Below are 16721 nucleotides of genomic sequence, written 5' to 3' on the forward strand. Positions count from 1 at the left end.
AACAAGTCAAGACAAATTAACAAGTTGTCTTGAATTCTTTATGTTAAGATTTATATTACTTACGTAGATCGTTTGATCATTAAATTGATGATTGTGTTTTGAACTGATGATGTCCCATAGTTAAAAAGTTGTGGGATCAGTATGCTTGCTATCTTCCGTAAAATGCTATATTGAATTACTGACTACATATCTATATCGACGCTTGAAAGGCAAACGCGACTAAGCGACAATGCGTGAACTTTACAGTAGACTAATTTAAAGTTGAAATATCTGAAAACAAAATTTATTTTAACGAATCTAGCTGTTGTAGAATCTAGCTAGTAGCTGTAGGATTGAAATGATTTTAATAGACCTAGAAATATATTTTTTTGCACATTAAATATGGTTATTACCTATCTTTTATGTACAAAGCAGTTATTATCGCTTAGTCATGTTTGCCTTTCAAGCGTCGATATGTACGTATACAAACATAGAAAATTTTATATTTATTATCACTAAAGATATGTGATATCTTGTATCAGGTCATCCTCTCAAGTATGTTTTATAACAACCGACCCACAGTTCAATCTAGTACGGATGATTGCTTGACACCAGAGATATTGGTAATTGCTTTATTGTTTTACTAACACTAAAATACTTAAACAACGTCGCTGTTCATTCACTGGTAAATTTCGTAGTCACGTTTGCGATACCGACAGAATAAGACGAAGTGGCCGCCAAAACAAAATAACCTACCACACAAGGCAATTAAATATTTGAAATGCCAGTGGCATAGGTCGTCATGGCCTAAAGGATAAGACGTCCGGTGCATTCGTGTTGAGCGATGCACCGGTGTTCGAATCCCAGGCGGGTACCAATTTTTCTAATGAAATACGTACCCAATAAATGTTCACGATTGACTTCCACGGTGAAGGAATAACATAGTGTAATAAAAAAAAATCAAACCCGCAAAATTATAATTTGCGTAATTACTGGTGGTAGAACCTCTTGTGAGTACGCAAGGGTAGGTATCACCACGCTGCCTATTTCTGCCGTGAAGCAGTTATGCGTTTCGGTTTGAAGGGTGGGGCAGCCTTTGTAACTATACTTGAGACGTTAGAATTTATATCTCAAGATGGGTGGCTCATTTACGTTGTAGATGTCTATGGGCTCCAGTTTCTACTTCATACCAGGTGGGCTGTGAGCTCATCCACCCATCGAGGCAATAAAAAAAAACGTTTGCGATACCCACAGAACAAGACGAAGTGGCCGCCAAAACAAAATTAAACCTACCACACAAGGCAATTAGGTAAATATTAGAAAGGCCCGTGACAAATGGCAATATGTAGGTACGGTATACATATTTACTAGATTTTATTAGTCTTGACGAAGTCTCTGACTACCTGGCGATTAAAGAAGGTCGTAAAGCATCATGTTTCATTTTAAGGAGGTCATGCGAAACCGCCTCTCGAGACAATTATGCGGACAGTAAGTTGAAGGTAACTCGAAATTATCTCCAATGACATCAAAAGACTTACTCAATAGGTACTTTAATTACCTCCAAAAATTCACAAGATTGTTGAGATTTTTTTAATTACCTACCTTAATTTAATAATATATAGAAACAGAAAATAACATCAAACATAAAAATTGTCTGAAGTGACATGCGACAGCAATATCGAGATTAACCCACAGACACAGCCCGGTGAGTTTTTCGCCGGATTTTCTCGGTGGGTCGCGTTTCCGATCCGGTGGTAGATTCTGCGAGCACTGCTCTTGCTAGGGCCAGTGTTAGCATCACTCCCGGTTTGAGCCCCGTGAGCTCACCTTCACGTCAAGGAGAAGCTGAAATAGCCTCTCAAGGCTATCAAGTAGGAGAAAAAAATTAAAATGTATGTACACTGTACCGAAAAAATCCAAAACTAAAAAATTACTTAAATGATCTTCCAAACGTTTTTTTACGCTTTATATTTAACTACTATAACGTGATATACAGCATTAGAATTAAAAAAAAATTAAACACTAAAGTTTGTTAATGAAACGAAATTAATAGTAAATTCTAGTTCAACATCATCTGATATGATTATGTAATTAGAACGTGCGTAACATTCATGATTGTAATGACGTTGGCCGGGTGAACTACATCGGTAATTAATATCACAATATAAAATAGCTCCCATCATTTCTGGTCATTATTATTCAAACATTTATTCGAAATTCAAAAAATCTTTGTATCATTTACACAAATTTCAATTTTGTTTTATTTTGTTAACGCTATTTGGATTAGTTCAATATTTGAATTTGGAATGCTCAAACTATTGAAAAATATTATAAATCTATTTAGAATACGCTTTCGTAGATGTCGACAATGCGTATATACACACAGATTGGGATTGTTTCGTAAACAAAAAACACTATTGTCTCGCTACAATGAGAAACTTAACTTCGCAACTGGAAACAGTAGAATTGTTAGAGGCAGCAGTCATTACTTGCCAATCCATCGATGCAGTCGTATTCAATGATAATAGTGAAATTTGTTAAATTTTAAAGTGACTTTAAAATTTTATTTTCATTCAAATTTTTTTGAATATTCAAAATATGCTAAAACCAGTTTGAGCAAATTACTATCGTTCGTTCCTAATTTAAATTTGAAATTCAAAATTCTTATATTTTATGTAATGTATTCAAATATAATTATTTTGTAAGAAATTCAAGAATTCAATTCGCTTAGACAAAATATATTTATTAACCCCTTATGAATCAAGTAATAAAAACATTTGATGATGTTTGAATTGCATGGTAAAATTAATTGAAAACAACGAATTAATTTGCAAATCGAACGACATAATACCGGCGGTCTAATTAAAATTTTCATGCACGGAAAACTGTATTTTCAATAAATATAGCTACGAGTTATTTTTTTTATAAAAATAATATTTTGCCTGAAACTATTCTTGACATACGAAAATGAGGCGTCACATCGTGTTTTACGGCTGTTCGGATGATGAAGACGTTTGCAACGTGATGTCGAACTATCAAAATGTTAGACGCGAGTCGAAAATGATTGTTCTAAGAAGATCGGTGAGTGACTCAAATATAATCGACCGTATGTTTTAAAAGAGGAGGGCACGTCCCAAGGATACTTGGATGGAGTGAGAGGAGGGTCTGAATGCACAAATGACGTATAGGTCTGAATGGAAAAATTGAACATACCGAGCCAATCCCACGTAGTGGGATAGAGGCAAGAAGAAGAAGTAATTCTTTTAAACTTCGCATCTATATTAGAAACACTGCTATTAATAACTTAATATATAAAAATGAATTGCTGTTCATTAGTCTCGCTAAAACTCGAGAACGGCTGGACCGATTTGGCCAAAATTATGGTCTTGAATTCTTTGTGGAAGTCCAGAGAAGGTTTAAAAGGTAGATAAATATGAAAATGCTCGGAATTAAATGAAAACAACAATTTTATTTTAAGTGTATTTTATACAAAAATTTAGGATTTTATTTATCGATTGACGCACTACGAGCTCTGCCAGGTCAGCTAGTAACTTATAGGTTTTGTTTGTAACTATATATATATATTATTATAAGGTCACCTCGACACTGCTGGGGTCAATGCTCGGTTTTAAAAACATGTACATTATGATTATTTTCCTTGTGATGGAAGGATTCCTTGTGGCCTTTCAGTTTTAGCAGGATATATATTATTGTACCTTTAAACTTAATACCCACATTTAGGGTAAATTTCACTTCAACAATATAAAATTTCCAATATATTATTGAGACGTAATAAATCATCTGTATGAAATTGTATGTAACGATCAACAAACAACAATCTAGATGTCAATAAAAATATAAACATACATCACACATGAAGTACCATGCAAATTCAATTGAATAACGCATAGCATAAAAGAAACACAGAACTAATAAAAAATACCTAAAAACATTTGTTATGGTGGTATTCAAAATTATGTGAAGTATTTTTTTACTAACTAACAGTAAATGAACTCATGAATCACCTAATCATAGGTCAGAGAAACCGCAATTATCACACCGCTGCTGAACTTCAGAAGACTGTGAAAGATTCCGACATCCGCTAATTACTGGAAGGGTCTTGAGTCATTCCCTCATTTAGAACAATAACATAGATAAAACAATCTCACTTCCATTAATCTTACTGCTCTTCAAACCTGCTTCGTGGTTGTAATAAAAAAATCGGTGCACCAACATTTACGGGTCGGTAACATATCCCATTATCGGTTCATTTTTTGTGTTGTGATTTTGAATAATTGATAAAACCTATTTATACATTATTAAAAGCTAATACAGCATAACCTTAATAAAACATGCTAACTCTACTTAAGTGCCTCTACTCAACTCTACACAAATATATAATAAAGTGTAGCCTTCACAATAGATTTATTCTCGTAAAAAAACCTTTTAAGCTTTATTTCACACGTGACTTGAGTGAGCTACATTCAATCTGACCTCCTTTTGTACTCAAGAGAATCAATTTAAATAGTTTACCGCGAGATACTGACACTAATAATACACAGCAAGATTATAAAGACCAAATTGAAAAAATACCGTATAACAAAGTAGACTGGCATTAACTTCATAACGTTTTTGAGAGATATACTTATATGTAACTCATCGCCTTGCGCTTACATAGTAAAACTCAAATCCGCAATTTTACTGGCGTTTAATGGCCCAAGTTTTGGGAGCACGCAAAGGTAAGCACCTCTCTACCTATTTCTGACGCGAAGTAACAAGTTATATTTGATGCTAGAGACAGTTGTTATACGAAATTATATTCTAAATTAGACCCTTCTCAATGTGGGTGACGGTATTTACGTTGAGGTGTCTATGAGCTCCGTAAGTTAACACCATGGTGGTCCCACGGCCTATAAGATCGTTCAAGTACCGAAGCCAAAAAAAGGACGACTTAGCCTTTAAATTCAAAACAGCTTTTTCATTTGGCCAAACTTATTAAACCGGAATAAATGTATTTGTTCTTGTAAAACTGTGCCTGATAAGTCTTCGGCCAATACATTAGCTTATGTGTACTTGAACGGATCAACAACTTCCCCGACGCGGCCACATGTAGCAAATTTAATTGATTTCCAGCATAGCTTTTTTTACCGATTTTCATACCGCTTTTGATAGGTTATAACATGACCCTTTGATTAAATGGGACAGCCTCAAAATCTGCACCATATGCACGATGAGAATAGTAGGGAGCTAGCAGTTTAGGTCACGAGCTAGACCTTGACTCACTGAGTGTCGTTCAGTACCGGAACGCTCCAGTAATAGTCCATCTTCAAATGTGCGAGTATAATAGCTTTGGTGATGGTGGGGATATTTGACCGCCTCGTTTATCTTAATGATCTTGGTCATTATACCACAAGGACCGAATATTTTCCAATTTACTATTCAGTCTTCAGGATCCAGGTCATCCTAGGCGTACGTACTAATCTTTGTTCTTTTTCAGAAAACACAATACTATCTGTGGAAAGACCCTATTATTTTAATACATTCCCTATTGTCCAGTACAGAATAATTTACTATTTAAATAGCTAAGCTATTAATAGGTTATTTTTATATATAACTTAGCCATATAATTTATTTACAATGATGCATTAAGTAATTTATATATTAGAATAAGGGAAATTTATGAATATTTGTTGCAGAAGTCTTTCGAAACATTATTGCGTTATCTCGAGACTTAAGGTCATGGTTCCTGAATTCAACCGTTCACATTTTCCGAAGGCCAATGTCTATATAACCAAAATACGACTTTATATTTATTAACCATAAGATTTATTATTGCTCAAGTTTAATATCGTTTAATTTCATTCCGAAAAATAAGTTATTGATTCTTTTGAATCTCAATTAGAGATTTAATAGCAATAAATTAACTTTCGATGCTGATACGATTCGTTTTATCATTGAGATTCAGTGGTATACAGATACACATAAAATGTGTTATTATTTTGAATCTTGAGCTAGGGTGCATTGACTTCATTTTCCTGAAGCGCAAACGATTTTGGGCTGGGTGTCGCTTATATCGCGAGATGAGCTTCCTGACCTGTTTTCTGAATTATCGCGAGCCAAGTGACGACTGCTGGTAAATTAGCTGGTAAATTAATGACGACTGCTGGTAAATTAATTACAAAATCACAGCCAACCTTTTAATTCGGAAAGTATAATTTTTGGGTATTGCAAGTAAGATGTTGCTTAACCCTGAGGAGCTTACCAGTGTAGTGTTCAATAAAAAAAAAAAAAGTAGCCTGTCGTAGATGCTTCCATTATTCTAAGTTCACACAACAAGAGCGAGTTTCGTAAGTTTTTTTTTATGATAAATCGAGCTACATAAATCGGTCGTCGGTATTTTCAGCACAAAAATAGAACATTTTTTATCTAAAACTATTGTTATATCGTTTTTTTTGCTGTTGTAAATAAATGAAATGGCAATCGGCGCACCGGTACACAGTTCGGAATCTGTTTTTGTAGTCGCTTTGGAAAAGATGGCGTAAGTTTTCTTGATAACCTCCGGTAGCTACTATCCACTGTTTTTGAATTCGATCCTATCACTAATTCTTAATCACATTTGTCAGTAATAATACAAAATAAGATATTCTAGAGAAAATTAAAAAAAGCGCCGGTTCAACGATCGCCATGTGCAGCTTTTGTCTATAACAATATCGTATATTAAGTTTGGGTATACATAAGTAATTTCAAATGCGACTTAAAATAATTGTGATTCTCGATGAGGCAGATTGATTTTCCTAACCGAACCAAGAGGGACACAGAGCTAAGTAAAACGTTTGACTGTTGATAACTTCAAAACGATAGAGCAGTTAAATGGCTTCAAAATAACATAGAGAACTTTAAACTGTAAAATGAAACCATAGGAAGCCGCGACATCATCCGGTGCTTCGTTATCGGATCCTTCCTAACGCCGTCGTCTTCCTTTCCCATGGAACGATATCGGCCTTTGTAAATGATACCTCTTGTGCGGCTTTATTTTTTTTTTTTTTTATGGCGCTGACGGGTCTAGGAGTTCGTCTCACACGGTAATAAATAGTTACCTGAACTCAAACATATCAGCGTGCGTGCGTGCGGCCATCAGCTCACTTAGTTTCTCGCCGGATCTTCTCAGTGGGTCGCGTTTCCGATCCGGTGGTAGATTCAGTGTGAACAACACTCCAGTTTAAGCCCCGTGAGCTCACGTCAAGGAGAAGCTGAAATAACCTCTCAAGGCTATCAGCATAGATAGGAAAAAAATGCGGCCATTCACCCGGCGACTTGAGGTTTATGTTTCAATTCTACAGTAATTATTCGCTCGTAGAAGTAAGGGGTAAACAAAATTTAAGTACGTGTTTCATTAGAAAAATTGGTACCTTCCTGCGGGATTTGAACCCACGCACTGTCACATAACTCGACACTGGTACACCGGGCGTCTTATCCTCTAAGCCACGACGACTTTAAACGCTATAAGAATATGTATTGTAAATACTTGGACAAATTGTTGCTGAACAAATAATCAGTTGGTATTGTGAGCTATGTGTAGGTACAGTAATTCTGCTACGAAGCGATCATGCGTTAATGTTTGAAGAACAACCGTTTACAATGCAATTAAAACCTTCACACTTATGTGTGAAAGTTTTGATTTCTATGGGCTAACCACGCAACACGTGAATCGTGAAGACGACCAAAACTATGCAACAAAAAAAATATATCAGTATTTCTGGAAGCTTATTTTTAAAAAAAAAAACACGTCAAAATACGCGAATTTATTAATATCTGTAATCTAAATTCCGGATAACATCACTGGTATGGAGTGAAGTGTTCTGCTTCGCTTACAGATACTGCCGTAGCAACGTGTCACCTTGACACAACTGGGAATATGTATGTACGCTGTGTGATCAATATGATTCGTAATCCTTGGCTTTACGATTACTGATTGATAAGCACTATAGAACACATAGATATCACTATCCGCGTCGGCACATCAAACATGCCAATCCAACTGACCTCCAATTTTTATTAATTCACAAAAGTTTCAAACATCACGCTGAAATTGCCGTAACACAAGCCGTGGGAAAACCGTTTCTGATATTTTTACTTTATTATTGTAATCGTGATTATCTATTTCTTGACTGTATATTCTGCTCTTCTCAATCATTTCACTCTTAACAGAGTGGTCGTCGTCATCCTGTAGTGATTATAAATAGTGACACATAATTATTATTTTTTAACAAAACTCATTTTGTTAACAGTTCCACTCTGTGACGGAGAAGAGATCTCAGAACAATGATTGTGGCGAGAACAGCGTCACGATAGTAACAGAAAAGAAAATTGAAGACGACGGCTCAGATTCGTCCAGTGGAGAGAATGTCGAAATTGAAGGTAAGTCAACCGATATTTTTAATTCCATCGACAGAGCCTACGAAGTGATAGAAACATAAAATTAAACAAAAAAAATGTTACTTTAAACTAAAAACACAGACAACTGATAAAATTTACGAAATCGCGCAAAACATACAAAATTAAAATGTAGTATCTTTTTATTTAATTAGATGGATGGAAGATGTCATGGTCGACCTGGTGTTAATTACTGGTGGTAGGAACTCTTGTGAGTCCGCACGGTACCATTAACGTGCCTTTTTCTGTCGTGAAGCAGTAAGTAGTGTGTTTCGATCTGAAGGGTGGGGCAGCCGTTGTAACTATACTGAAAACTTAGAACAATCTCAAGGTGAATGGTGGCATTTACGTTGTAGATGTCTATGGGCTCCGTTAACCAATTAACACCAGGTGGACTGTGAGCTTGTCCACCCATGTACGCAATAAATAAAAAATTAGCCACCGAAGCCCATAGACATAAACAATATAAATGCCACCATCCATCTGGGGACACGAGTTCTAAGTTTCACTTTTACAATACAACGGCTACTCCACCCTTCAAACCGAAACGCATTACTGCTTCACGGCAGTAATAAGCAGGCTGGTGGTAATATAACAAAACGTATATCGCCAGCAGTATCGATTACAAAGAACAGCTTAAAAAACGATACATTGAACTCCTAACAAATAAAATTTGAATACTTATTGTTAAGAAAACATATATTGAACTCTAGTTTCATTGCGCATTCACTCGATTTCTAGAGCAATAAAATAAAACACTATTTTCTTTGTTGCATTCGTTGTCATTGAGAAGAACGTTTACCCTATTCGATTTATTTTTAATCTTATTTACACAATCGATGTTGTGATGAAAACATTGGTTATCTAGTATAACAATCTGGATCCTCTTCACTTTATCTGACATGTGGACTTTATGTGTAATAGGTTTGGTTGTAGTAACCGATATTCATTTAGCTCCAGTTCTCGGCTTTAGAAATAACAAGAATTCACGAGAAAGCTTTATAATATCGTATCTGAATATTTAATAACATTCATTATTATTTTAGTATCGATACGAATGTTTTAAATATGAATTCTCGTGAAAGCTTACATACACGTTTTCATGGATACAGAAAAGAACATACATACATTTCATCCAGAAAAAAGTCTATATTCCGTGAATTTTTATGATACTTTTTTTCCTAAATCAATGTGACTGAAGTAGTGGGTAAAAGCTAAGGGTAATATAACCTGAAGTCAAATATGTATTGAAATAAAATTTGCATACGTAAATTTCAATTATTCATTAATTTATAATGCGTTCCAAAAATTCAATTGACGTAAATTAAGTGTTTGAGTAGGTGGATTGACAACGTATTGGATGAAAGTCGAGAAAACAGGGATGGATTGCCACAGCGCAGCGCTTTTTTTTATGATTGAAGGATTACTGGTGGCCCGGAGGCCTTTCCAGTTTCACTAGGACAGGTGGGCGAGCGAAGGCTCAGCCAAGAGAGGTGGGATTTGCTAACAGCTGCTCGAGCGCCTCCGAAGGAGACCTAACAACTCAAGAGCAACTGCTTCGGGAATGAATCTACTACCGGATCGGAATCGCGACCCGCTGAAAAGATCCGGCGAGAAACTCAGCGAGCTGATTCATGGGTTAGGTTGCACGTCGACCTCTTTGTCGAGTTTGACGAATACGGTTACCGGGGTCCTTCAGCCTGCTCTTAGTGTTAGAGCTGAAGGTACTATATACTAAACTACATTAAAAATTTGCACTGAGGACACTCGAATTTTCGTATCCAGTTCGACAGCTATATTGTGCGTGGTCTGAATATGGACAGATTGACTGTTAACTTGGGGAAAAAAATGAACAAAATAAATATGCAGAAACTACAAAATCGCGAATAAGACAAACCATTTTGTTGTGTACACTATAAGCAGATAGAATTAAGGGCTTTAACAGCACGAAGAAAAGCTAAAGCATGATAGGACTGGGATCCTCTAATGGAATGTATATTAATAATGGGTGTAGGTGTTAGTAGTTACAAATAGACGGGTGTTAGACAAGGGTCAAACATCTTCGCTATAGCAGTTTTGGTATCTTTTAGTACATCGTACTGGTAATAAACGAGTTAGGTACTGCATTTTATCAAATCTAAAAACAGTGACCACGATAACTGTAAAGATATTAGACTTCTTTTCTTTATAATTAATACTAGCTTTTGCCCGCAACTCCGTCCGCGTGGAATAGGTACTTTAGCACTTTTACTGGTGGTAGGACCTCTTGTGAGTCCGCGCGGGTAGGTACCACCGCCCTGCCTATTTCTGCCGTGAAGCAGTAATGCGTTTCGGTTTGAAGGGCGGGGCAGCCGTTGTAACTATACTGAGATCTTAGAACTTATATCTCAAGGGGGGTGGCGCATTTACGTCGGTAGATGTCCATGGGCTCCAGTAAACACTTAAGATCAGGTGGGCTGTGAGCTCGTCCACCCATCTAAGCAATAAAAAATAAAAAAATAATAAAAAAAATTAGCATAACGCTAAGTTTTATCCCACACTTCATTTATGTAGAAAGTGAAAATATTTTTGAATTATAGTATGTAAAGGAGCTATCTAAACCCCTATTTTGAAACATTCTTTATTGGTGCTCCACTTGTATTGATCTTACCGTGATGTTATTTATATAGCCTATAGCCTTCCTCAATAAATGGACTATCTAACACTGAAATAATTTTTCAAATCGGATCAGTAGTTCCTGAGATTAGCGCGTTCAAACAAATAAACTCTTCAGCTTTATATAATTAGTATAGATAATGAATATAATAGACTCGAAAATAAGCCTTAATAGCAGTTTCAATTATGTTTATGACTAGCAAACGAGCAGCGTAGGAAAAATAATGAAGTCAGTTATCTTTAAATAACGGAAATCATTTGTCTATCTTATTAATCATTCAAAATCTGACATCATCAAACTAAACTGTAATTTTATACTTTATGTATTCGGCTTAAGTGTGCTATCAGAATTTCGGTGATATCAAAACGTCATCCCCAGTGAGCCAGGATCTGATTTGTCCATGATTCACGTTTCCATGTAAACTGATCCGTAATCTATGACGTGTTTATCTTCTAATTTCGTGAATAAACCTTTTTCAAATAATTATAAGTAATGTCAACATTGAATCAACAATTTCTGGAAACGTAATAATTGTACATAGTTAGTAAAATTTTCATTGTCTACTTAAAATAACAGAACAACTTGGCGTCGCTCGGTGGAGCAGGAGCTAAGGGTCTTTCTTGGGCATGACGTGGGAGGAGCTAGAAGACTGCCCAAGACCGATATAAATGGAAAAATTTGATTCGAGCCCTACACCCAGCAGAGGGTAATAGGAAAGAATAATGATGATGATGATGACTTAAAATAGAGTTCATTCCATATTTATTTGGCCGCGTACCATCCGGCTTTGAAATGAGCTCCCGCCCACAGTATTACCTAAGAACTCTGATAGGTTTAAAAACGAGATTTGAAAACAGTCATCAGTGGTATGCATCGATCCATAAGCGACTTAACGCTTCCGCTTGTGTGGGCAGCAAACTCAACCGCATTCGATGCCAAAAAATACCCGAGATATATTGAAATTATGTTTTCAGATAGCACTAGATGAAATATGGACAAATCAATAGTGTTAAATTGTGTTCAATTACATAGCTATCCTACTGCTATATCATATAATATACTATTCACATAGTATATATCGTCTCAATTACGGTACGGTACTCAGGTTTCTACTGGTAGTAGGACCTCTTGTGAGTCCGCACGGGTAAGTACCACTGCCTTGGCTATTTCTGCCGTGAAGCAGTAATGCGTTTCGGTTTGAAGGGCGGGGCAGCCGTTGTAATTATATTGAGTGAGACCTTAGAACTCATATCTCAAGGTGAGTGGCGCATTTACGTTGTAGATATCCATGGGCTCCAGTAGCCACTTAACACCAGGTGGGCTGTGAACTCGTCCACAAACCTAAGTAAAACAGAAATGTACAGACCTCGGTCACAACTTAAAAACAAAGAGTACCGTGAGCTCGGCTAATCGACAATAAACCAATTGCATTACCTTTGTAACCTAAAATTTGTTTAAATTTTTTTTTTGTTAATTTTTTAATTCGATTATTTCTTATTCAAATTAGCAATTAGAATTATGTTAGCGTAAGTCTTCGACCAGCGATTGATTCGCTCAAACATGTTTGTTGAGATTGAGTAATTTTCATTATAATCACACGGGCATCTGGCGATAACAAGTCCACCTTGAAAGTTATATCACGGTGCTAACAATGAATAACGCAACATTATTAATTGCATTTAAAGTACGTCATTGCATTAGTAATTAGTTATAAAACAGGATTTTAAAAGGATAATCACGATGGATTCCAACAATGTTTGTATTTTAAAAATCCCCGCCTAATAAATCTTGTGGTCTTGAGAAGCAATGAAAACATTTCGATGCCTTATTTAATCTCAGAGTTGCCACAGCTATAATTCCCCTTGATGTCAAAATGAGCGACCACTTCTATCATTGAAAGCTGAAGGTAATACCATTTCAACAGTCACAAAAGGAAGAAAATCGGGAGTTTTTTTTCCCCAAATAAGATAAAAATACATACAAAGAATCTCTTCGTTTGTTTGTTGGCTTGCACAATAAATTTTGTAGCAAACGTAAAGTAACAAAATAAAGTCGTAAATATTGTAATAATAATATACATAACCGGCTTTGTCGGTCAGAACATGTATAATAATTATAATTAAAAGTATCTTGTGTTGATTCCGGGTAAAGACTATCTTTGCGCGAAATTACCAAATAAACAAACCAATGTCGTCATTTATAATTGATGTACTTCCTCGTACCGAATAAAATACGCTGCGTACGCTCAAAAATAAACTGAAGTCATATGTTTATTTCGTTTATTGGTAAAAATTTATTATCGTCATGAATCATGCGTTTAAAACGTACGTAAATATGGATTTTTTTTTCTTTAATAAATTTTTTTTTTCTTTTTATTTAAATTAACAATTACATTTTTTTTGTACAAAAGTTTTTTTTTTATTGCTTAGATGGGTGGACGAGCTCACTGCTCACCTGGTGTTAAGTGGTTACTGGAGCCCATGGACATCCACAACGTAAATGCGCCACCCACCTTGAGATATAAGTTCTAAGGTCTCAAGCTTAGTTACAACGGCTGCCCCAGCCTTCAAACCGAAACGCATTACTGCTTCACGACAGAAATAGGCAGGGCAATGGTATCCACCCGTGCGGACTCACAAGAGGTCCTACCACTAGTGAATTGAGAAAAAGGTAAAGTGTTGAAATTCATTTGTGTGAACAGGCAACATGAAATTTAAAGATGTATACAAGTGGAGGGACAGCCCTCCAAGACTTGTTAGAGTCCAATCAGCCATAGATGGTAGTGGAAACTAGTGACAATGTTAACTATCACTTCAAATGGGTTTAATTTATAACCAGTGTGATATTTGTATGAAACAGCGCGCAAACGAAGCCCCCTAAATTTTACAGCTCTATTTTGATGGAGTTCAGACGTTCCTGTGGCTTTCATGCCTACACCCCAACACGTGGGGTAATGAACCGACAACTTAAGCCCCAAAAGAAAACTTTGTCGATACATCAACATTCTGATGTCACACAAAACAAATACCAAAAGTTTATAATTTATTTTTAACAAAGCCTAAACGTAAATCTCATTTCATATTCTGAACGAATCTTCAACAAGTCAATAACAAGACGTAATTTGCTGATTAGTATTCTTGTTAAGTAATTCTTGTGTAGAACGACAAAAACTGGTATTTTTTTTTAGGCGCAACGAATGTTCATACGTCAAAATGTATGTACTGTGACGATTTTTTATTAATCTGTTAGCAACCCAATAAATTTTTGTTTATCCATACATTAATACGTAAAGTAAAAACTATGTACCCGTTTAACGAAAATTGCGCGGACGGAGGTGTATGAAATTTCCCATGCTTATAGAGAATATAGAGAAGGAGTGCAGAATGCTATTTTTTTTTTAAATTAAGCGTAAAAATACGTAGATCAATAAAAAATATATGTGGTGCCATCTCCCATGGGATGTTACGACAGTAATTCATTGTGATGTAAATATAACTACTAACATAGGTCTAAGTCTTATTAACAATTTATATGAGTCATGGTTACTTGCAATAAAAAAAATATTATTATTATTATTATTATTATTATAAGCACTACCATCTATTTGACACACATATACTCTTTATTTCTTGTTACTAAAAATCGTAAAAGGCCGTTCGATGCCTCCCAAAGTACGAGTAATAGCGTCTTATTTTTTATTTTCTATTGGGTTGAGCCACTGGGCCGCAACTCCCAACGCACGTCCTTCTCATTGTTTAAGGGCGGTTGTAATGTTATTCTGGTAAGTAGACCATGAAATCGTGTGTCAATTGACGTCACATCAACGATGGAATAATTGTTATCAACAAATTGAAAAACATACTGCAATTGTATCTACATTGCAGATATGCGAGAAATTATAGTGTTCTTATTTTAAAATTGCAAGTTGGTTCAAATAACTAATTTATATGAATATAAAAAGGACTAGTTAGTGATTGATGAAAAGGAGCAAATGATTTACGAGTTGCTAATTATAGCCAAAAACAGAGCCCTAAGAATTTCCTAGTCAACAGAGAAAACAGTACAATTAACAGTCTTCTACATATTTTTTAGACAAAAACAATGTTAATTTCGGAAAGGTTTTCATTGATAGCACTAAAGCTCATTAATAGCCACAAACAAACTTTTAACAAACAAGTAGTCTATTTACGTATTTAAGTATAAATATCTTTTTTTTATTTTTTTTTATTTAGTATATCTAAACGCTATTAATAAATATAGTTTCCTTATTTCTCATCCTAAGAGAACTGTATTATCTCAGAAAAACGTTTATTCTTCAATATTTCTTTTAAATCTAAGTAGATAAGTAAATAGTTGCTAACTTGTTAAAACTGTAAAAAAAATGAATAACTTACGTTACTTTTTGAGTTAAATTTGGTTTTAAATTATACGGACTAAGCAAAAAAAAACAAGTATTTACAAAAACATTTATATATTACATGAATTTTAAATAAACATTCAAGGTCTTATTTCCATCATTACGACAACCTTCCAGTGAGTATTTCGTCACGCACATGTAAGAGCTATAATTATTATTACATATTATTATGTTATGATATTATCTCAGACTGAAAATGTGTTAGCGAAATCGAACAAAATTATCAACCAAGCCACTGGATTATGATTTGTCGACGTCTTTCTCGTGCCGTTCACTACCAGGACAAATATTATCCCTTTGAGCCCTAAACGCGTCATTACGGATCCTTCCGATCCATTAACGGTGTTTTTAAGTACCTCAACCACCGGTCACGGTCTTTTTTTTTTTTTTTTTTTTTTTCTCGGGCCGGGGGCCGAACCTCCTACGAGGTCCCCGCGCCTAGGGGGCGCGCGGGGTATGTGAGACTCAACGATCTGCAGGTGTTGAGAGCAGATCGCGGGCCCAAGGATTTTAGGGCCCACCCACTAAACGACTCCCCTGCACTCTTACACCCGACGTCCGATCTCCGTCCGGGGTCAGAACCCGTTCAGAGTAGGGGGGTTCCCGCGGTCAACACTACAACCAGACACGCGGCGCCACCCCGAGGACGCCCGACCGACGGGTCGTCGAGGCGATAGTCGACGACCAACGACGTCAGTCTCCGCGGTACGGCGGCCCTACCAGGCCGCCCGGGCGGTGCCGCTGGTGTTCCGGGATACCCCGCTGGGCCAGAACCAGCCTGCCGGGTCGGAACGCGATACACCGCCGACCGGGTTGCTCTTCAACAGTATGTTCGGCGACGACAGCGACGACGAAAATGCGGACCGCATCGCAGTCCGCAGGCGCCGACGCGCCGTCACGTCCTCCTGGTGCCAGCGCGCTAGAGTGACGGTAGCGTGCGGCGCAGCCTCAACCCCCTTAGGTCGCCCCGTGACCATCACCGGGAGGAGACTGCCTCCTCATAGGGGCTGGAGCTGGACAAACGCCCTCCTCCGACCCCCGGCCCGACGGCGGCGGCACGGCGCCGAGAGGGAAGAAGAGCTCTCCCTCTCCCGTTCCGCCGCCTCCTTCTGCGAGATGGTGGACTCGCAGAAGTCGAGCATCGCCTGCCAGGACTCGTCGCTGCCGAGCATCGTAGCCACGACGGTCGGAAGCGACAAGTCCGGTCCTATTTTTGCAACGAGGACGCGGCGCTGC

At 36.9% G+C, this 16721-nt stretch overlaps 2 protein-coding genes across 7 annotated transcripts in view; one reads left to right on the forward strand and one right to left on the reverse strand.

Moving 5' to 3' along the window:
• LOC101737606 (adenylate cyclase type 2) overlaps positions 1-16721 on the reverse strand; it is a 240287-nt gene that overhangs the window by 84277 nt on the left and 139289 nt on the right. The gene's annotated exons all lie outside the window — the stretch shown is intronic.
• Positions 1-16721, forward strand: part of LOC101738865 (uncharacterized) — a 56715-nt gene that overhangs the window by 17323 nt on the left and 22671 nt on the right. For 2 of the 4 annotated variants that reach the window (XR_009974360.1, XM_004932848.5), the window contains exons 1-2: positions 2463-3060; positions 8268-8397. Coding sequence is in view for 2 of the 4 variants with exons in the window: in XM_004932848.5 (XP_004932905.2) it covers positions 2947-3060; positions 8268-8397 (244 nt within the window). In the remaining 2 variants the exon portion in view is untranslated. Of the gene's footprint in view, positions 1-2462; positions 3061-8267; positions 8398-16721 lie in introns of those variants that run through there. The other 2 variants (XR_009974361.1, XM_004932847.5) reach the window with 1 other exon arrangement.

This window comes from Bombyx mori, chromosome 11, assembly GCF_030269925.1.
Source record: "Bombyx mori chromosome 11, ASM3026992v2".
Taxonomy (NCBI): Eukaryota; Metazoa; Arthropoda; class Insecta; order Lepidoptera; family Bombycidae; genus Bombyx; species Bombyx mori.